Consider the following 22,124-nt stretch of genomic DNA (forward strand, 5'->3'; position numbering starts at 1 on the left):
AGTGCAAATACCTGAAATTCCTTTCCACACTCCCTGAAATTCTTTCCACACTCCCCATAATTCACCACCAGATGTCAGGGTAGAGCTCATCCTGACTCTGCTTACAAATATAACAACGCTAAAATCTTCAATGAGGAAAATTCTGATCTGGAAATATGTTTAGGACATGCAGATTAAGGATCAATGAAGGAAGAATAAAATAAAACACCGCATCTATTTAAACACCATCTGCGTCAGGTCTGGGGTCTGATCCAACTGCTCAGATACTACAGTGATGGGCAGAAGTATAAAACTAAAGATAGATAGGCTCTGAAGTCAATGGAAAGACTCCTGTTGACTTTAGAGGAATTTGTGACAGGATCTGGAAGAATAAACCAGCTATGGCTGGACCTAGGTTTTAACTATTTTTGTCTGGTGGAGCGCGCAATGGCTTCGTTTCAAATTTTGGAAAACCTTTTAGGTCTGATTTTTTTTGTAGTAAGAAGTTTTTTCAACTATTATATCATCTATGGAAATATTTTGTCAAGCCATTGCCAAAGGCGAAAAACAGCATATCAACAAAAGAGTGGTTTTAGGAGAATCAGCTGACATAATTTATTTAGACATTATATAGCCATTGACAAAGTCTCCCTCAAGAGGCTATTAAGAAACTAAATAGTCATGGGGTAACATGTAGAGTTCTGTCATGGATGAGAAAGGGGCTAAACAAATTTTTCAAACTTTTTTTTGGTGGGAATCAGATTTTGATGCAGAGATTGTTTCATGACTAAGCACCTGTCCTCGCAGTCACAATCATGCAGACCACTTCTTCCCATTTGCAAATATATTAACATACCTCTGACAACTTCAACAATTGCATACATGGAAGCAAAATGTTAGATATTTGTTTAATATACTGTAATGCAGTTTAGCAGTTGGAAACAAGAGGGAACTAGCACTAAGTGGCCCGTCACCTCTCCTCTGACCACCATGATCCACACAACACAGTTTGGAAAATTCTGTGCTCAGAGACCGAAAACAAAGTTGTAAGAATAAACAGTCTGTTTTTAAGATTGTGAAAGATTATACAGCTGGTGCTCCAGGCTTCTGTTCTAGGACTGATGCTGTCTAATAGATTTACTAATGATTGGAACAGGGGATGAACAGTGAGGTGGAAACGTTTTTCAGACAACACAAAATTATTTAGGCTAATCAGAACTAGGAAGACTTTGAAGAATTTCAGAAGAGCCTACCCAAGCTTGGTGAATGGGCAGCCCAATGGCAGATTAAATTAATTGTTGAAAAGATTGAGATAATGCCCTCTAGGAAGAATGATAATAATCTACTCATTCACAATGCTGCATTCTAAATTCCCTGTAGCCATTGAGGAGAAAGACCAGGGATTATAGTAGACAGCTCAGTAAAAACTTCTGCTCAATGCAGACAAATAAAATGTTAGTATGCGTGAGGAGCAGGATAGAAAATAACACTGAGGGGATGACTGTGATGAAGACTTGTGCAGGTGCATGGGGCAGAAGCATGCAAGAAGCTGTAAAGGAAACATCTGCTTAAAAGTAAATAATCTAGGAAATTATCCTTATTATTGGGTAAAGCCATTCCTTAGTCCTTATGGATCCAAGCCAAAAAGTTTAACTCCAGTTCCAAGCTTTCACAAAGTCCAAGGGCTTGGACACATCTTTACTCCTTAGGTTTCTAGGTCAGAGTCAGTGAGCTCCCAAACCTCCTGGCAGCCCACAGTGTTCTTCATGCTCAGTGTCACAACAGGAAATTGTATTAAAAACAATCAGTTTCCCTTGACTGAGGTAGATTTTATTGGTAAACACATGACTAGGAGATACGCTAACCCTGACCCAATCTCAACATTCTGACTGTCTCTTTTGGAAAAATAGTTTTCTTGCCCTGGTGAAATGCTCCCTAGCAATGTGAGGGGGAGGGAAGGAGGTCACTCTGACAAAACAAAATTTCTTTTTCTTAATCCTGTTTCTTTTGATCTTCAAAGGTAGTAATGCTCAGTTTGGAAACCACTCATCTGTGCACTTCATAATGCTCCTCCTGAGTTGTTTAACAAGCACATTCTGTTATTTATTTTCAGGCTTTTAAGTGACTAGTGTCAAAGAAATATACATAAGAATCTTCCATCCTAACCCAGCACTTCAGGAAAAATGGTTGAACCTGTAGGCAACCAGTATGTTGTGGCCAGACCGGTATACTCAGAGAACTCATTTGGCGAAGAACATAAGAAAGTGCACAGATACCATAAAACCTTTCTGGATCATCTGAGGGTATGTTTTAGGTAAGAAACATTTTTTCTAAATATTGACGTTAGAAATAGATCCCCTGAGCTACCTCCTAACTCTCAAATATTCTGAACTATATCCTTACAATCTTCCTTCCAGATAGTCTCATAAAGACTTTCACCTAGCTTTTGCTGTTGGTTTCTTCAACATCCACCTCTCCCATTCTGAAGAAAACAAGCATTAACTCTCAACACTGAGGGACAAATTCATCCCTTAACTTCATTCAATTCAGTTCAGTTCATCACTGAGATAACTCCATCCATTCAACTCAGATGACCCCTAGTGTAACTCTTGTCAATGGAGTCCCACCACGGAGGAATGTGTCACCCGTTTGCCTAAAAATATTCCTGAAACGGTGGGGCTATGACACAGGCAGGTTGTTCCATGCTGGATACATCTGACAGGCTGAAATCTAAATTCTTATCCTTTAGTTTCAGATATCAAGATTAGGTTTCACTATTGACTGACTAAAAAATGTTAGCTGACTGAACTGTGGCTTGTCACATATTTTCAGATGTTCCCCACAAAAGGCCAAGAATATTGCCACTGGTTTGTTACCTATAACTTCCTGGTTGCCGGCATATCGCATCAAAGAATGGCTCCTGAGTGACTTTGTCTCTGGGATCAGCACAGGGCTGGTGGCTGTCCTGCAAGGTAATCTTTAGGAAATGCTTTTGCTTTGTCTTTTGTTTTTTTTTAAGATAAAAAAGCATGTAAGTCCATGTTGAGAGATCCTGTAGACTTCCACCTCTAATACGTGCTTAACATTCCCTATGTTTTCTATCATTACAGGTCTAGCATTTGCTTTACTAGTGTATGTTCGCCCAGGATACGGACTCTATGCAGCCTTTTTCCCAGTCATTGGCTATTTTCTCTTCGGCACTTCCAGACATATCTCTGTTGGTAAGTTAAGTCATATTACACATTATTTACTCTGCTCTCTTTCATAGCTTATGTTTTATTAACTCCATGCGGAAAATAAATAAAGAAATTAAAATCCTCAGACGTAACTTATTACACACTGTTCCATTTCAGAAAGCTTTGTAACTTTTTTCAAATGTGAAATAAAATTGTGGTTGATGGAAACTTATATTTTGCCCATCCAGCTTTACTGCATTATTTTGTGTCAATTAGGTCCATTCCCTGTTCTGAGCATAATGGTGGGAGAAGTAGTTCTGAAGTTAGTCGATGAGGAGAGTGTTGGAAACAGCACTTTAACAACTTCTACGGCACTAGATGAAGAGAGGATACAGGTGGCAGCAACTGTATCACTCCTTGCTGGAATTTTTCAGGTTGGTACCTCATAATGATATCTGTCTACCTATCTATCTATCCTTCCTCCGTGCTGCCAGCCCCAAGGGGCTATAAATTAAACCATAACCACCATTATCCTCCTGACTGGGTGAATCTGTCCCATTGACCAGGAGCCATCTGGGTGAGCTATATGGAAGCTTCTATGGCTATTGATGTGCAGGTTAATGACAAGGGCATTAAAGATGGCCCTACCTTTCATATGCTGCTACATTTCTATTTAAAAAAATTATTGCGTATGGGCCCGATCCCACAGGCTATCCAAGCACAGAATCCTCCACTTATTGTAAAATCATTAACCAGATTTTTCCTAGAGGGGCGATGATACATATCTATAGGTCTGAGAACAGAATGGAATGATGATATTGGTGAGGTAAACAGTCATACTGAAGGAAGCTCCATATTACAGTAATACAGTATATAGATGAAGTCAGAGAGGAAGACAAATATATTTAGTTCCATTTTGTTCTGGAAATAATACTGTGGAACACATTCCTGTGTATTGAATGCAGATATATGTTTCCATAATATGAAAGATTTATAATGCGTAAAAAATATAGATACACTGAAAATCTTAACAGCCAGGACATTTAAAATATGTCTACAGAACAAAGAAAACCCACATGGCTGACCCATGCCCACTGACTTGGTGTGAGGTGGGAGGTTCCCAGAGCTGGGGCTGCAGCCTGAGCCCAGAATTCTACAAAGAGATGAAACAGTCCCGCAAGCCCAAATCAGCTGTCTCAGGCCAGCCACAGGTTTTTCTTTGCTGTGTATCTATACTCTTACTTTGGATCAAAAGTATAACTCAGCGGTTTAGGAATTCTGTAGCAATGACTGTTGTTACTTATGCTTCCAGTGTTGCTCACTGTCATGCAAGTCTCACAATATTTGGGTGTTTCTTAAAGCCCCAGCTCTTGGAGTTATGAGATTAGGTGACAATCTCAGCTTTCATTTTTTTAATAAGTAAGTTCCTGATCCTCTTGGTTGCAGAGAAAAGCTTGAAAACATGAAGCAAGTGAACCCTAAAAGCTCAGAATCCAGAATGCAAAATTTAAAAAATTTAAAAAAAAATCTCATCATTCATAAACCAATCCCAATCATGATTTTTGAATGTTTGCGGTCAGCAATATTGTGCTTCTCTTCTAACTACATCTAACAAATGATTGGTTGTTTTGTGTTACAGTTGCTTTTGGGAGCATTACAGGTTGGATTCGTGATTATTTATCTTTCTCAGTCATTAATCAGTGGTTTCACTACTGCTGCAGCTATCCATGTTGTGGTGTCTCAGCTGAAATTCATACTCCAGCTACCAGTTATTGGATGTAAGGAACCATTTTCAATTTTCTGTGTAAGTATTCCCCAGTTACTAACAACATGATAAAAGCAGCAAAGAATCCTGTGGCACCTTATAGACTAACAGACATTTCAGAGCATGAGCTTTCATGGGTGAATACCCACTTCATCAGATGCATGACATGTCTGCATGTCTCCAAAACATCTGTTAGTCTATAAGGTGCCACAGGATTCTTTGCTGTTTTTACAGATCTGGACTAACACTGCTACCCCTCTGATACTTAACAACATGATGTAACACTAACAGACCCCAGTCAGGATTGAACCTAGGACCTCTGGAGCTAAATGCATGAGACTCTACTACATGAGCTAAAAGCCAGTTGGCCTTTAGCTAGAGCTGTAAAGCAATGTCATTAATCTCTCTCTAAGTGGTCTCAGTGCCACTAGCTAGGACAGAGCCCCACACCCAAGAGGTGTGTGAGTTACATAGACAAGTAGAGTACATCAGACTCTATCTCACCAAGTAGTTATACCAACCGAATCTTCAGAATAAAAAAGAAAAGAAGCAATTTGCAAAAAGCTGCGTTATTGTCACAAAATAATGATATTTAGATATTGTACCATCTCACCCCTAGATATGAGACCAGGACGTCAGGTTTGAGGGTCATTGTGGAGAAGTTAGCATTGCTGTTGTCTAGCTGTGGATAAATATCATTCTTTACTCGGCAGGAGTCTCAGTCCAAACCATTCCACCAGAACTAAATCCTGACTAAAATAATAATTACAGAAAAATAAATGTTTTCTTTTTTTTTTTTAAAGGTGATGCCCACTCCATCAAGCCAAGGCAGCCTATTTCAAGGCACTCTCTTTCTTTTTAATTCTGTAGACTCTGGGAAAGATTGGTGGGCAGATCACGAAGACAAACATTGCAGATCTTGTCACAGGACTCATTATCTTGGTCATTGTGTTTGTGGTGAAAGAAATTAATGAGCGATACAAAACCAAACTACCAGTGCCCATCCCAATTGAACTCTTTGTGGTAAGGATTATTCCACTTCCTTATTTCAAGTGTATATTGACAATAGTGTCACCCAAAGCAGAATTTTAAACCTGTTTCTATGTACTATAGTCTTTTTCTCAACTGCCGTCTTTTCTCTATCTTTGACAAAAAACATTGTGGGTTTTATACATCCTGACAGAGCATTATGTGCTTTACATTTCTTTCACTGTTTTATAATTTAACATATCTTTAGAGAAAAAAGCATTATTTGTGAAATGTTTTATGTCTGATTTATCTGTAAAATCAGACACTCCCCTTAAAACCAAGCACTACAACATTCTACTGGAACTCTACCGCAGAAAAGTATTTCTCAACTGGTGGGTCATGACTGGCAGGGGGGTCACAAGGCTTGAAAATTTTATTACAATCTAAAGCAAAATGAATAAATCAGATTTCCAGAATAACTTTGGGTTGGCCAAAACTTTCAGTGTTTTTGAGATCAAACTATTTATAACCCTTTGATCTGTTACATGCAGTACCTCTGCCCCTTTCATGTCCATGCAGTTGACCTTCTCCCACTGTCTCACTCCACCCGTCCTATATTCTTCAACATCCATTATTCTCCATCAGCTTCTTAAAACACACACACAAATAAAGTATATAGCCCATAGCATGGCTCCAGTGTTTACTCTTGCTTTCATAGTAAATGTAATGGGGTAACAAAACTCTGAATAAGGGGTCCCCAATTGGAAAGGGTTGAGAAACACTGTTGTGGTACTGTAGACTATTGTAGTACTTTTTTCTACTTAAGGAGAGCAGAAAATGTCCATTTTGTATGGACGTATTCCACCACTAATGGGAACATTTTCTGGACTCTTGAGGTGGATTACGAACACAGACACACCTGTAACACCTAAAACTTACCTCTGAATCAGGGGCATAGCCACGCCTGGGTCTGGGCAGGCCATGGCCAACTCACTTAGCATCCAGGCCCACCCCCGACCCCGACTTTGGTCTGGACCCAGCGTTACCCCAGCCCAGACCTGGAGGATGCTGCACATTGGGTGCCCCCAGCCCAACCAGAAGGGGAGGGACAGCAGCGGAGCACCAGATGAGGAGGATGGACATTGTGGGGCAGTGGGACAGGGATGGGTGCCGGGAGCTGTGCGCGCTGGAGAGCAGCATCTCCTTCCAGAGTTGGGTGCACACAGGGGGCCCCAAGGAACCCCTGGCCAGAGTGTCTATCGCCCCCGCAAGGCCGGCTGGAGAGATAGAGGGGAGGCAGGCCCCCCCAATCCCTCCTTCTTCCCTAACCCTTCCTACCCCCTACCCTGCCCTCTGTCATTGCCCACTCACCCAAAGTTTAGGCCCACCCACATGTCCCATGCTGGCTACGCCTCGGCTCTGAATAGCAGGAAAATGTCTAGTTTTGGAAGCCTAATCTACCACTAGTAAGGACATTAGAAAGCACATCAAAGAGGCAATGTTTGCTAGGAAGAAGCAAAAGGATGGTTTGAAATAGTGACTTTTTTGTGGTCTTATTTGCAAATTCCTAATGTAGGTAATTTTGCTACCTTACAGACAGTCGTAGCTGCAGGTATATCCTATGCCTGTAATTTTAAAGAGAGGTTTCAAGTTGATGTCATTGGACAACTAGAAAAAGGGTAAGAGTATAATTCTGAAAGTTTCCAGTGTAGCACAATATGCTGTCTAAACAAGTTCTTAACACAGAATTCACCCATCTCTGCCTTCTAATTAAATACTCTGCATTAATAAAACTTACTTACCGAGAAGTTAAGTAAACTTTTTGCATTCTGCAATATCACAGCTTTCAACAGACTAATTTTCAGTAGATAAAAGCTATTCAGTAATGAAAAGCATTTTTTCTTCCAAGAAACTGAGAATTCATTCATTCATTTCTTGTTATGTGAAATGACCAGTTGAATACTAGGAGAAGGGGTGCCAGAGTTACCGGCCTAACTGCTTTTCTGTCCCATCCTGGTCTTTGAGCACACCCCGACTCAAGTCTCAGGCCGTCAGCTATCTTAGAGTGGAATCGTGAAATTCTGGCACTCAGACCAGTCCTTGAACTGCAGTCCCCTATGATCAAACGTGATTATCTCAATGGGCCTGACCTGTCTTCAGTGCCTGTGATTCTGTTCCTTCCAGCAACCAAATAGTCTACTTAAAGCAAGCCTGTCCCCCTCAATAGTTCCTGACAATTGAGCTCCCTCTTGCCCTCAAAGAAAGCTTGTTACCTATTTATAACCATTTGATTTATTAGTTTTCAGCCTGGCAAAACAGCCTAGGAATAGTCCATTGTCCTGTAGGTGTCTAATGTGTTTCTTGAGAGGTTGCCTATCTGTAATTGTTCTGTTGCCCTCCTGCTTGCTTTTCCCACAGCCCCTTATTAAACTGGAACAAAACATTCATGTAAAAAAGTCTTATAACTCAATATATAATAACTTCACCTGACTGACCAGGTCACATACAGCATTCATTACATTATTACGACTCAGTTTGCTTAGATTACTATAACATCTCTAAATCCCCCATGATGAGTAGGGCATAAATACCTACATTTAGAATATAAGCACAGTAGTATATAACAAGAAAGAAACATAGCATGATAATACACGGCTGCAACAGAAATGTTTCTGACTGGCCCGACAGGGAAGTGCTCACAGTCACTGGTGCTTCAGTGGATGAAGCCAGCAGAGGAACAGCTACTAGTGCTCAACAGGCTCCGACCCTCAGATTTCTGACTGATCAATTTAAGGGCACTGAAAAACCAGCTCATTGAAGAATGTCTTTTTATTGCCCTTGGACTGCAAAAGCTCCAGCCCAAAAAGCCAGGGAGCAGGAAATAAGGAAAAGATCTAAACTTGGTGATTGACCTTCCTTAGCAAATATTTAACTGTCTAAAGAACCAGAGCAAATCACAGCAGTTTTTTCCTACAGAGCAAAATCCACTCCAGTGCAGAGGACCTGTGCAAGGTCTCAGCAACAAGTCAGCCCTTGACTTAGGAAGGGCCTTGTGTGTATCTTACAAATAATAATGCTCATCGCAGGTGCTTGACACCTTACAGGATTTAACTTCCAGTAAAGAGAGTCTGATAACTGAATTGCAAACTGAGCTGATTGCAGAGTAGTAGGGAACCGAGTCAGTTTGAAAAATCCCAATCCTGATCCAAACATCCCTGAAGTTCATTGGTGTTTAGATGCAAGATTATGTTTTGGTCCCACCTCTACAGAAAAGTGTACAGTTAAAATAGCACAAGAGATGGACTGTCACCAAGCTCACTGAATGCTTTGGTTGTCATACTGTTTGCTTAAGAACCCCAGTAAAGCACAGTTCTCTCTTTTGGGTTCTCTTACAGATTTAAGCCTCCTATTCAACTTGATATGAGGGTTTTCCAAAGCTGTGTGGGTGAGGCTTTTTCCATAGCGATTGTTGGATTTGCAGTAGCCTTTTCGGTCGCTAAAGTATATTCCATCAAGTATGATTATCCCATAAATGGCAATCAGGTAAACAAGAAACATTTAAATTGATATGACCATAATACATTGCAAATGAACATAGCTTTAGAAATGCTTTGGCTTATGAATTATTTTTTCAGAACTATTTCTTAAAAAAAACCTCATGTTCTTTATTCTATTAGGAATTAATTGCCTTTGGCCTGAGTAACATATTTTGTGGAGCATTCAGCGGATTTGCCGCAAGTACATCGCTGTCAAGATCAGGTGTGCAGGAAAGCACAGGTGGCAAAACACAGGTATTGCAAATACAAGATGTTGACAGAGCTGAATGCCACATGGCACTGGCTGCACAAAGTGCTCTAGGCTGCAGACATGGTGAAATCCTTTTCTTCAACAGGTTGCTGGTCTTCTCTCTGCTGTCATTGTCATGATTGTCATCCTGGCCATTGGATTTCTTCTGGAACCATTACAGAAGGTATTCTCTACTTTTGCATAGGATGTATCCCTACTCATCAAGGACCTGACACTGCTCCAGCCAGAGTCAGTAGGAGTTTTGCTATTGACTTCAGGGGGAGCAGGACAGGATTGTGTCAGGGCCTGATTGTTTTCCCCAGCTCAATGCATAGAGGGGACTTTCCAAGTGTGACTTTGTCCCTGTCTGCATGAATGGAAGGGTCAGCTGCTCCTTCCCTGAACCCCGCATGTATGGGGAGGAAGTGATCTATAGTCAATAGAGTTTAATAGAAATTGTAACACTTCTAGAGGTGTTTTGAGCCCTCTGATAATTACATAGGGAATTATGTCCATGATATAGAATTTTATTTGTGCAACTGACAAAAAGAAGGTTACAACACAAATTTTCACACGGGACTACCCCACACTCCCTTGGCAGTAGTGACTCGTGTCCCACAGGGCTGGACCATGCTCCCTGTTCCGTATGTTGTGACATAGCACACAGGGTCAACATGGAGCCGTGACCCTGTATGCAATGTCATAGCACCATTCAGTCCAACTTGGCCCAGCCAGCTCTCCATCATGACAGAGGAATGGCTGGGCCAAACCTGAATGGCTCTGTAACCTTGTGTTCCAGGTCACAATACCCACAGTGGGGACCCAGGTCCAGTCCTGCGGACAGGAGTCACCACTGCTGGGTGAATGCAAGGTGGGCTCACTCTCTATCTTCCAGCCCACCCCTAGGGCCTCCCTTCTGCACCAGGCCAGAATGGAGAGTGCTGCTGTGTGTGGTCAGTGCCACCAATGACCCACCACTGCCCTGCTCGCAAAGACCAGCACCACCACTGGTGTGGCCTCACCCTCTTCTGCACTGGCCAGTGCAGCAGGCCAGCCACAAATAGAAGCACATGGTCCACTATCCCAAAGGGAGGTGCAGAAGGCATCTGCATCACACCTAATACAGTGCTCTAGCTTAATGGCACATCCTGGCCCATAGCATCAGTATAGCAGGAAGGACTCGTTATCCTCTGGCCCATACTCTGGGTGTCTGTTACTAGAATCTTGTAATTATAACATTTGGCATTTGCTCTGTTTTGTGTTTTTAACAGTCAGTCCTTGCAGCTTTGGCTCTTGGCAATTTAAAGGGGATGCTTATGCAGTTCAAAGAAATAGGTGTTTTATGGAAAAAGGACAAATATGACTGTGTAAGTAGCCGCCAATTTACACTTAAGAATAAAATCCAATTTATTTTGCAAATTATCTTAAAGATTCAGTTTATTTTAATAGCTTGTCTTGCTTTATCGCACTGAACATATTTCTGACCTGTATTTTTATACAAGATTTTTTAAAAATATTTTTTCACTCAGTCTCATCTCTTTTAGCTCAGTTCTCTCTCTTGAATCTTCACATTCACCCTTCACATTCACCCATTTCATCAGTCTTCTTCCTTAAAAAAAATCCCACCATTCAAAATCAATTATATAAAGAAGTGACAGAAAAATTGGTAAAGATTTGGCCCATTGGCTACACATATACGGACCTATTTTCACTTCAATACATGTATGTAACTCCTATTACTGCCAATGAGAGCTATGTACATGAATCATTGCTTACAGTGTAGCTTGGCAATTACTGCTAATGATAAAGCCATAGAAATGACTGAAAGGCAGCATTGCCAGTAGACAAGGCACACCTCTAACAATCAGAAGATCGGGGTTTGGTGCCCAACAGTGCCACTCACTTTTTGTGTTACTTAGCTACTGTGGGCCTCCGTGTTTTCCAGTTTGAAAATGAGGATGTGGATCTTTACCCCCCATGATGAAATACTTTGAGGTCTGTGATAAAAAAATGCAAAGTGTTATTATAATTATTATTTAAATACTTCAAGTTTTCAATTAAATACATTCACAGTAGCTAAACTTTCCTGTCTCGACACGAGATTATATTCACAAATATTATCTTTCTCGATATCATGATTTACATTCTACCTTGTCCTTTTGCCAGATATTTTTGAGTATACTTTTGTATACAAAGTCGTGCTTTTTTAATATATCAGCACTTCACATCTATTATACAGAATTCAGCTTCAAAAAGACTTTCCAGCATTAACTAACTAAATTATCCTTTCAGCACACCCATGAGATTGGTAAATCTCACTCTCTCAGGTCTGTTAACTAAGAAAGATTTTTACCCAAGAGCATAGGCACAGTCCAGATCAGACCTGGAGTTTCTGGTTCCCTATTTGGATTTATACTCTTGCTTCCTAGTGTAATTTAACATCTAAAATTGTGTATAATTTTTTACAGATGATATGGGTTGTGACATTCCTATGTACTGTAATACTGGGGCTTGCTATTGGACTAGGAGTCTCAATAGGATTTGAACTCCTGACCATAGTGTTCCGCACACAGTTGTAAGTAAATGCTGAATATAATGTAAACCCTGTCAAGACTGCATGTTGAAAATAAACTCATTTAAAGACATAGAGGACCAAATTTTCCAGGCCTCAGTGTGGCCTGCAACTTTGCACTCAAAATCAATTCTAGGAGATAATTCTGGATACTAAATATTATAAATCAAGGGGAAGCAATAAGAATGTTGTGTTCTGCTCCCTGTTAATAAGAAAAGGCATGTGAATCACACTTTAATGGGACTATATAATCTAGACAATAATAATTATTATATCTAGCTCATATATAGCTAAGTATTATTCTAATTATTACTCATGTGCGTAACGTTAGACAGTAAGAGTACGGGGTTCGCAGTCTGGCCCATAATAAGCTACAGCACTCTGTCAATATAGATACTCTTTTCCCATTTGAATTTACTTTTCATAGTTAATTGTCTTTCTTAGAGCGAAAGGCTCTTAGATGCATTCCATGACCAGTACAATTATCATGATGCTGAGATCATCTTATTTTATCAGCCATTAAGGCAGTACAGCTTTCCAACAGCAAGATAAGACTTTTAAGACAACAGCAATTGTTCATTCCATTATGTTCCAGCATGGTGTATAAATAACTTGATTTGTATTTGTTTGCAGTCCAAAGTGCACTCTTTTGGCTAATGTTGGAAGAAGCAACATCTACAAAAACAGAAAGGATTATGTAGATGTAAGAGCCTGTATATTATTTACATCATCTGTTGTATGCATTTCTGTGAAATAAACACTTGTAAGTAACGCTCTCACTTTGTTGAGTAGATATATGAGCCAGAGGGAGTGAAGATTTTCAGCTGCCCGGCCCCGATCTTCTTTGCTAATATTGACTTCTTTCACGACAAACTTATCACCTCTGTAAGTTTTTTCTTGGTAATCACTTTAAATTAATTACTTTGTGTTCAAATGAATGAATTACATAACAAATTAAAGATAAATAAAACTTAATTAATAATAATTAACTTGTATGTTCAGCATGTGATTTAATTAGCCTAGAACTGAGTCCAAAAAGAGTAGAAACACACAACTACAATTACCATTATCATCATTAATTACCTCTATAGACAGAAACGTTTAGGCTAGTTTCCATCCTAAACTCTGGTTGGCATTCGGGTCTTCAGCGTTCACTTCAGTACTGACTCTGTGTGTGTGTGTGTAAGAAAATGACAGCCTATCTTACAGTTGTGCTGAATTTCTACTGTAACTATATATTTTCTTAAAAGTCCCTCTGGAAAAAAAGACCACAAACACAAAAAAGAGGATACTATTATTATTACTATTCAAATTGCAGTAGAACCACTAGGCTCTCCCCAGATACAGAGTAAGACACAGTTTTCCCCCCAAAGATCTTACAGTCTAAAAAGACAGGCAGAAGAAGGGGACAAGTGACAGCACACGAGCTAAGTGAAAAGGGATGATAGGCCACATCTTACTGATTGCATGTTTGGTGGCTGGTGCGTTTGAAAACAATAGACATCCCCCTTTCATCATTCAGCATTACTGTTCAGCCCTCCACAGCAACCCAGTCTCCTTATATCTCTCACTCGGCACTCCCAACAGTCAGCCTCTTCCCTCTACATTGATAGAAGTACTACATGAGGACAGGATAATTTATTTGTTATTATTAATGAGTAGTTCAGTCCTAAAAACTGAAGGGGGAGGTATAGCTCAGTGGTTTGTGCATTGGCCTACTAAACCCAGGGTTGTGAGCTCAATCCTTAAGGGGGCCACTTTAGGGATTTGGAGCAAAAATCAGTATTTGGTCCTGCTAGTGAAGGCAGGGGGCTGGACTTAATGACCTTTCAAGGTCCCTTCCAGTTCTAGGAGATCGGTATATCTCCAATTATTACTAAAATAAATAGTCGACAAACTGAGTGGACAATTTAGCCTTACAGAGAGAATATTCCTTGAACAACCTCAGGGTCAAGTCACACCATAATCTCAGTCCTATGAGAATACTGGAGATACTGAAGCCCAAGGCCTGCTCCCCCTGAACATGGAATCATAGAAAGGTAGAGGCAACAGGGACCTCAAGAGGTCACATCCAACCACCTGTGCTGAGGCAGTACCCAGTAAACACAAGCCCAAACCTTGCTGCTGGTTTCAGTGGGCTTTGCATCAGGCCCCTTATTCATACCAGCAAACCGACTGAATACAAAAACAATGAGGGGTCCTTGTTGCACCTTAGAGACTAACAGACTTACTTGGGCATAAGCTTTCATGGGCTAGAACCCACTTTGTCAGATACATGGAGTGAAAAATAGAATGGGGAGGTATAAATATACAGCACATGAAAAGATGGAGTTGCCTTACCAAGTGGGGGGCTAATGCTGACAAGGCCAATTCCCAACACTAATCTCAGTTGCACCATGTTAATCCTTTTTAAAAAATGGAACCACTGTGTCCAGAAGAATAACTTCAGATTTACCTCAGTGTAAGTGAGATGAGAATCTGGTTCGGAGATTCAGATCATTTGCTTAAACGCAACAAACTATCTTTCTCAAGACTGTTCTGTGCTTGATTTTAATTTACCATAGTGAATTCATCTAAGGTTTGTTCAGAGTTGTTTTTTTTTTAGCTTGGTCACTTTCCAAGAATTTACTAGTACTAATCACTTTTTAGATGATCAAGTTCTCTCTCAGATCCAAGGATACTGGGATTTTTTTTGTTTTTATAAAAAGAAATCTGGAATGTTAATCAAGATGTTATTTTGCAGGTTGGTTTTAATCCATTGAGGGTGTTGCGCAAACGCAATAAAGCTCTGAGGAAAATCAGAAAGATGCTGAAGAAAGGAGAGCTGCAAATGACACCTGTAAGTGTTATATTATGGAGCTTATTATCTAGCAGAGATGAAAGGTATAAATTAGGAGAAAGATTTTCAAAGACACATGGGAGACTTAGGCATCTTATTTTCATGGACTTTCAGTGGGAGCTGAGGCCCAAATCCTCAAAGGACGGAATTAGGCACCTAAATAGCTTTGAGGATCTGGGGTTGGGTACTTAATTGCCCTTGTGCCTTTGAAACTCTCTTCCATGTCAATATAATGTAAGACTGGATAAGTATTCCCACATATTACCATTTGTTAAACTAAATACAAGCTTAAAAAATAAGCTTGTTAATATAAACACCCTGGACCCCCCTCTGCAGCCTTAATGTTAGGCAAAGTTCTCTTGTCTTCAGAACGAGTTTTGTTTGCCCTCAGACTGTAGAACCAGATCCCAAAGAGAAAAAGTTTTGGCCTATAGTTAATGTTGGCTCACAGCTGGTACTTGGTTTTCTCTGAGGAAAAATCCTTCACACTTTCTATAGGCCTGACCCAAAGCCCACTGGTCAGAGGTTTCTTACCATTCGGTGGGCTATGGAGCATGTGCTAAATCCTTGATTAATTGGAACAAAACAGAAATGTCAAAATGGCTACAAGGAGGTAGAATTACTTCCAGTGTGAAGCACAAATAGTGAATGATGATGCATTCAATCAGTGCTTCAGCTCTCCAGTGCCTCAGTATACTATCAAGTGTACACATCAATGTGTACTCTTATCACTGGATAACACCTGAGGCTGTAATGTTTACTGTGGCCTTTTCTTCTCTTTAATACAGAAATCCTTTATTTGCACTGTTAATGGTCTGAATGATTCTGATGAAGAATTGGACAACAATCAAATAGAGGAGCTGGATCAGCCCACTAACATGGCAGACTTACCATTTCAAATTGACTGGAACGCAGAACTTCCTCCCAACATCACCGTGCCCAGAATTGACATCCACAGCCTCATTCTTGATTTCACAGCAGTATCATTTTTTGATGTTTCTGCCTTGAGAGTCCTCAAAGCGGTAAATTACCTTTCACGAAACAACTCTCCAGGGCTTACAAGTAGAAAAAACGTAAATGTACTAGGTTTCTTAAAGGTACACCCATATTTGAATAGGAGATCAGGAATAGATTGCATAAAGACTCAATGGTTGGAGCTAGTTGGAAATTTTCCATCAAAACAATTTTTCCACTGAAAACTGGGTTTGCAACTATCTAAAGTTTTTCACAAAAAGTGTCTGGTTTCTATGGAAAATGTTGAGTTTTCATCAAAAATTCATCAATGTTCATTTTTTTGACAAAAAGTTTAAATTTTCCATGGAAAACTTTGATGAAAACTATTTTTTTTCCCATTTTCATCTAAATTTTCCAATCACTTATATCAATGGCTATACACTCCTTTCTTGAACGGATAACAGTTCTGAAAGTTTTACAGCAATAAGATATGAATCATGGTCTCAGGGTTTAAACATAGGGTGAGGAATCAGAACACCTAGGTTCTGTTCCTTTTTCTGCCATCAACTTCCACAGTTGCCTTGGACAAGTCACTTTGGCACCAGCCTTATTTTCATGTGAACTGAGCACCCACAGCTTCCATGAACTTGAGTAGGAATTGCAGTTCTGTTTGAAAATTCTGTCCTTTAATTCTTGAAATCTCAGTTTCTTCATCTATAAAATAGAAGCAATAATGCTTTATCACACTGCGGCATTGTCTTTCCATCAAATAATTTCATTTTCAGCTCTTAATATTATTTAATACTGATCCTTTTCTTAAAATATATTATAAACTTTAATTTATCTTACAAAAGAAGGTTGGCTTCAAAGCCCAGCATCAATCTAAAGAACCTATTCTGCACTCATTAAGGTTAATGAAAATTTTGTCACTAACTCCAATGGCAGCATAAATCTATTTATTTGTGTTCAAAATACAAATGCTATCTTACAACTGTACTGCACACCTGCTGTAGACAATCATTGCCATTGCTGTTGAGTTAATGCAAAAGAGTTAGTCTCTAAGCAATGCCTGCTTTCTGTTTAACAGACTTTAAAAGACTTCATCAGGGTTGATGTGGATGTGTATATTGTGGGAGCACAAGGTAAGTTCTTCCATTTCTGTTAATCTTGGTTTTAAGCAACCAATTGCTTGTTGATGTGTATAATTATGCTTCTTCTATCAACACACTGCTTTCCCCACACAATTAGAAGGGGCAAACCAAATTTTTATACTAAAAGAAACTTTAAAAGCATCTAGTCAGACTCAAATTAGGAGAGTCTTGCAGAAATCAGCAGTACTGATTTTAATTGATTAAAACCAACAAGCCAAACTAAACAGACTTGAAAGAAGATAAAGCTTTTACTGGCTAAAGTCAGCCTTTTATGCAACTGTGACCAAGGGTGGATAAGAGGAAATGGGACCCAGATGTGTAAAAATATCTGCACCCACCCTAAATACACGTGGGTCTATTTTTCCCCTCTCAGGGTTTGATACTGTCATGGTTTCCTCCATCTTAGATCTCCCCATCCTTCCATTTCCCTCATCCCACCAGAGTGAGATTCAGTCCACTTATGAATATTCAGACTTAGAAGGATAAAAAAAAATCACCTCTGTTTATGCTCTCTCTGCCTTTCCCCCTGAAAGCTAGTGAGCGCCCAGTTCTGGGACAGCAAAGGGAGCTTGCATAAACACATTCTGTACAGATAGCTGGGGAACTCAAACTAAGAGTGAAGCTTGAGGAACCCACACAGACCAACCATGTCCCAATATTGCAGGCCGTAGGGGACACTGGCTATGCAGAATTACAGCCATATGGAGCCAGACTGTACATGGACATGCTGTCCATGCCCCATCTGCAGTGTGCTGTGGAGACCTGTCATGAAGGTCTCATGCATGAGGCAGAGGATATATAGAGCCCATAGGTGGGTTTCTCCAACCCCGCCCCCCCTACACACACACACACACACACACACACACACACACACACACACACACACACAGAGAGAGAGAGAGCTTGTAAACTTTTTGGCCTCTACAAGTTAGTATAAGGCACCACAGGATGGGGCCTAAATGAGGTGATAAAACAACAAGGGCCAGTTCTCCTCTCCTGTGCACCTTGTATCATCACTTCTGTGCAAAGTGCACAAAAGATGGATGTGAAATGCTACCAGCTGAGAATGTACTGTCTGGTGTCCACTTAGCACAGTGAATGCCTAAGAGGCAAGACAGTGGAGAATCAGGCCTTGCAGCAGCAGACACACCTCTAGCTTTTTTGCTGTCCCAAGCACAGCAGGCAGGCTGCCTTCAGCAGCTTACCTGCAGGAGGTCCCCGGTCCCACGGATTCGGTGGCACACCTGTGAGAGGTCCGTCTTTCCCACAGCTTCGGCGTACCCACCGCCAAAGCTGCAGGACCAGTGGACCTCCCGCAGGCATGCCACTGAAGGCTGCCTGACTGCCGCCCTCACGGTGACCGGCAGGGCACCCCCTACGGCTTGCCGCCCCAGGCAGACGCTTGGAGCACTGGTGCCTGGAGCCCCTGCTGGTGGCAGCCAAACTAACCCACTTAGATAGAAAATTCTGTGCGCTCGTTCAAAGGATATGCTGAGGATTCATTTTTGTCTTAATGACAGCAGGCCTGTCAGTCACTGATTTGTGGTTTGATTCTGTTTCTCTGCAGACGGCTTCCTGGACAAGCTGGAAAGATGTGCATTTTTTGATGAGGAGATTAAGCCCTCCATATTTTTCATCAGCATTCATGATGCTGTTTTACACATTTTGGTAAAAAAGAATGGAGACAGCTCACCAAAGTTCAAACCCATGAAGGTAACCACTGTACTATGTGTTCATTCTTCCCTGGAGTAACACCTTAAATTGCTCGCAGTCCAGTTGTTTACATAGTCTCAAGGGGCTGGATCATCTCCTCTTACCAGAACACCCAAGGGAGGATGCAGGAAGCCCAGGAAATTGCATGCAGTGGAGTTCCCCTGAAACTGTCACCTTGAGGGGACAGGGCTCAGAGGCCTCTAATAAAGGCAGGGGTGTGGCCTTTCACTCTGATGGAGCCATAGTAAAGGGAATTCCCAGGCTGGTTTTCCAAGGACTTATCTCCCCTTCCTGCTGGCAATTTGGCTCCTCCAGAGACCCCTACTCCATGGTTGCCCTACCCCAGCAATTGCGGGAGGGACTCAGGAGGAGATGATGCTTGGATTTGGATTCTCAGGCCTTGTCTACACTCAAGAGTTGCATTGATTAAATTGGTTTAGAAACTGATGTAATTAAATTGGTGCAAACCCCATGTGAGGCCTCTTTTACATCAGTTTAAAAGTAGCTGATATAAATTTAGCTTCATTCAGTAAGGGTTCATTCAATCAGCTCAAATTAAATCCATATGAGGCACTCAAACCAACTGAAGGGTGTTCACACCAATGGTACCAATTTAAATAGCTTCTAAATTGAGTCAGTTAAATTGGTGCAACTTTTGTGTGTTTAGGCAAGACCTCATTTCCACTTAGATTTCTGCATAGGACGCTGCAGGGCAAGTAAGGGATGAGGCCATAGAGAGCAGTGCCACCCCCACATCCCAATCCTACTCTCACAGGGCAGTGGAGCACAGCAAGCTCCAGCAGAGTAGGCTGGAAGGAGGGGCAGGAAGAGCGTCGCAGAGAATGCACTTCCATCATACCAACCCCTCCTCCACCGGGACTCTGTCCCCTCCAGTGGCACAGATGGGGGGAACACTATGGTCAAGATTCTCAAGAGTTACATTTTATGAGTCTTTACAGCAATATTACCTTTAAAATTAGCTAAAAAGAGGGAAATAGAGGGTATTTTCTAACCCTGAGTCCCTCTGTTCACTACAGGAGATGGGAAGCAGTGATCATTATATCATCAATACAAACGGAGAATTACGCAACCGGGCATACACGGTAAGGCCACCCCTCTCCCTTCCCCCCTGCATGTCGGCAGCAACAGAAGATCACCAGCACTTTCTAAACACATATAGGCTGAAGTCAAGCACTTGTGAAAGATGCGGCCTCACCAGCTCCCAGGACTCAACAGAGAGAAGCGAAAGCACAGGCACTGGCCTCGCAGTGATACACATTGTGTCCTGTATCCGCTTCTAGGGGTCTGAGTGTTGCTCAGACTCCAAGCCCACTCACTCTTCAGGCTCACTGAGCTCAAAGGTGCCAGTTCTGGCTATGTGCTATGGTTTCAGCACTGCCATAGGGACTGAGATGGTCAATTTGCTTCCCATGAGTCACCAACAGAGAACAATAATGTCCAATCACCGACCACCTGGGTCAGACTCAAAAAGTGACCTCTTAGCATAAAAGGCTCTATCCCCATGAGCTATCGAGTTTGTTTAACTTTTTCACTGATTGGTATCTGGCACTTTAAGGCAAACCACAGCCATAGTGGGAGGTTATGGCCCAGCCAGGACAAATTATCCATGGCCATCTGGGCTGGCAACAGGTGGACGCACTTCCACATTGGGAGACAGGGAGAGGTCAGCTGATGTGATAAGCACTGCTTATCAATGCTGAATCTGTCCTCCTCCCAAGGGTTCACAGCCCTTGAATATTCCTACAACCTTGGGGCTGGAGCAGTTCCACTCTTGGAGCCTGTATAGGAAGGAGATGGAGCTCAAACCTGCTGCTCCACCTTGGCTGATAGCTCCACACTCAGGCTCAGCTAAGGACAGGTGATTTCAGGTTGCACCTGCCCTTAAACATTTTCAGTAACTGAGCCCCAAACAAGGATGTCAGGAGTTGTGCTTAGTGAGCTCCTCCTCTTCTGCACAGTATTATTCTCACTTACCCAAATGCCAGATACAGCTGCTGGATTTGATTGCCAGGGGTCTGACTGTAATCGTGATTGGAGAGATGGCATCAGGGAAGATAGTTGGTAAAGGAGTGAGAGGGAAATATTCCCAAAATAGTGGGCTGCAGAATTGCCACTAAGGGTAACATGATTGAGATTGGAAATGTTAAACCCCCATCTTCCCATGCGTGCTTTTAGATTGGAAAGTCCTCCTGTATAGCTTAGAGAAAGGTAGATACATAAAAATGTCTTTATCCAGAAGTGATATTTATTTCTTTGTTTCTTTCCACAGATTCCAACAGAAACAAAATTCTAATTCTCTCCAAATTACATCATCCAACAACCAGATTTTCAGCTACAGAAGATGAATGCACAAGTACAGCATACAAAGACAGTTGTAGATATGTTGATACATTGTATAGGGGACTTTATTACATGTGACTATGTTTCAAGTTTTGGAACAAGCTTGTTATACACTACATATATTTTTATATATAGGCTAAAATTATGTAGTTTTTCTGATTTTATACTTTGTTGATTTACCTTCTTCCAAAGGACAAACAGTGGTTTAAGCAATGTTAACACCATTTGTACATGTGTATATATATGTGTATATTATTCAAACAGTTTATAGACAACCAGTATAGTAACAAGAGTATATATTCTGTTGTTATAACTGTTTGAAATCTTGTAATGTATATAGTATAGCATAATAGTTGACTGCCACATTGTATCTTCAACCTGCACATAATTTATTTAAAGTTCTTCTTGGGTCCTATGAGATATCCCTCTAGACTGCATTATCTTTAAACTGACCAACCCAATATTTTATTCCACAAATGTGTGTAAAGTGATTCACATGGTTATTCTGAAATATTTATATAGTGCAGCAAACGTACACAGCAATTTACAAACACAGAGAAGATACCTGTAATTTGGCTCAAACTGATATAAAATGCACAAAATAAAACACAGGATAAGAGAACATTTATAGTGAATGGTTAAATAATTATTTTAATAGCTCAGTGTGTACATGTATCTGTGTAGACACAAACAAGGTGGCACACTGGTTTATTGTTGTTATCCTAAAAAGTTTACAGAGGATTGAAAATAGTAAATTGCTGCTGTACTTTGCTAGAGCTACATCCTAGGATTGTGAAAATTCGACTTTATTTGGCTCCACCAGATGCCAAAAATAGCTCCACCCAGCCAGGTGCTAGAT

The 22,124-nt window shown here is 40.9% G+C and overlaps 1 protein-coding gene across 1 annotated transcript; it reads left to right on the plus strand.

Moving 5' to 3' along the window:
- Nucleotides 1–2,162: 2,162 nt before the first annotated feature.
- SLC26A3 (solute carrier family 26 member 3) lies at nt 2,163–20,205 on the plus strand. Its single transcript, XM_030549607.1, has 19 exons — nt 2,163–2,293; nt 2,812–2,951; nt 3,090–3,200; nt 3,432–3,589; nt 4,795–4,959; nt 5,791–5,943; nt 7,486–7,568; nt 9,285–9,432; nt 9,567–9,680; nt 9,782–9,859; nt 10,947–11,042; nt 12,144–12,250; nt 12,881–12,950; nt 13,040–13,132; nt 14,991–15,086; nt 15,875–16,108; nt 17,128–17,182; nt 18,759–18,904; nt 19,942–20,205. Exons 1-19 carry the CDS (start codon nt 2,163–2,165, stop codon nt 20,203–20,205), a joined length of 2,442 nt encoding a protein of 813 aa, XP_030405467.1.
- Nucleotides 20,206–22,124: the final 1,919 nt, after the last annotated feature.

The sequence above is a fragment of the Gopherus evgoodei genome, chromosome 1 (genome assembly GCF_007399415.2).
Source record: "Gopherus evgoodei ecotype Sinaloan lineage chromosome 1, rGopEvg1_v1.p, whole genome shotgun sequence".
Classification (NCBI taxonomy): domain Eukaryota; kingdom Metazoa; phylum Chordata; order Testudines; family Testudinidae; genus Gopherus; species Gopherus evgoodei.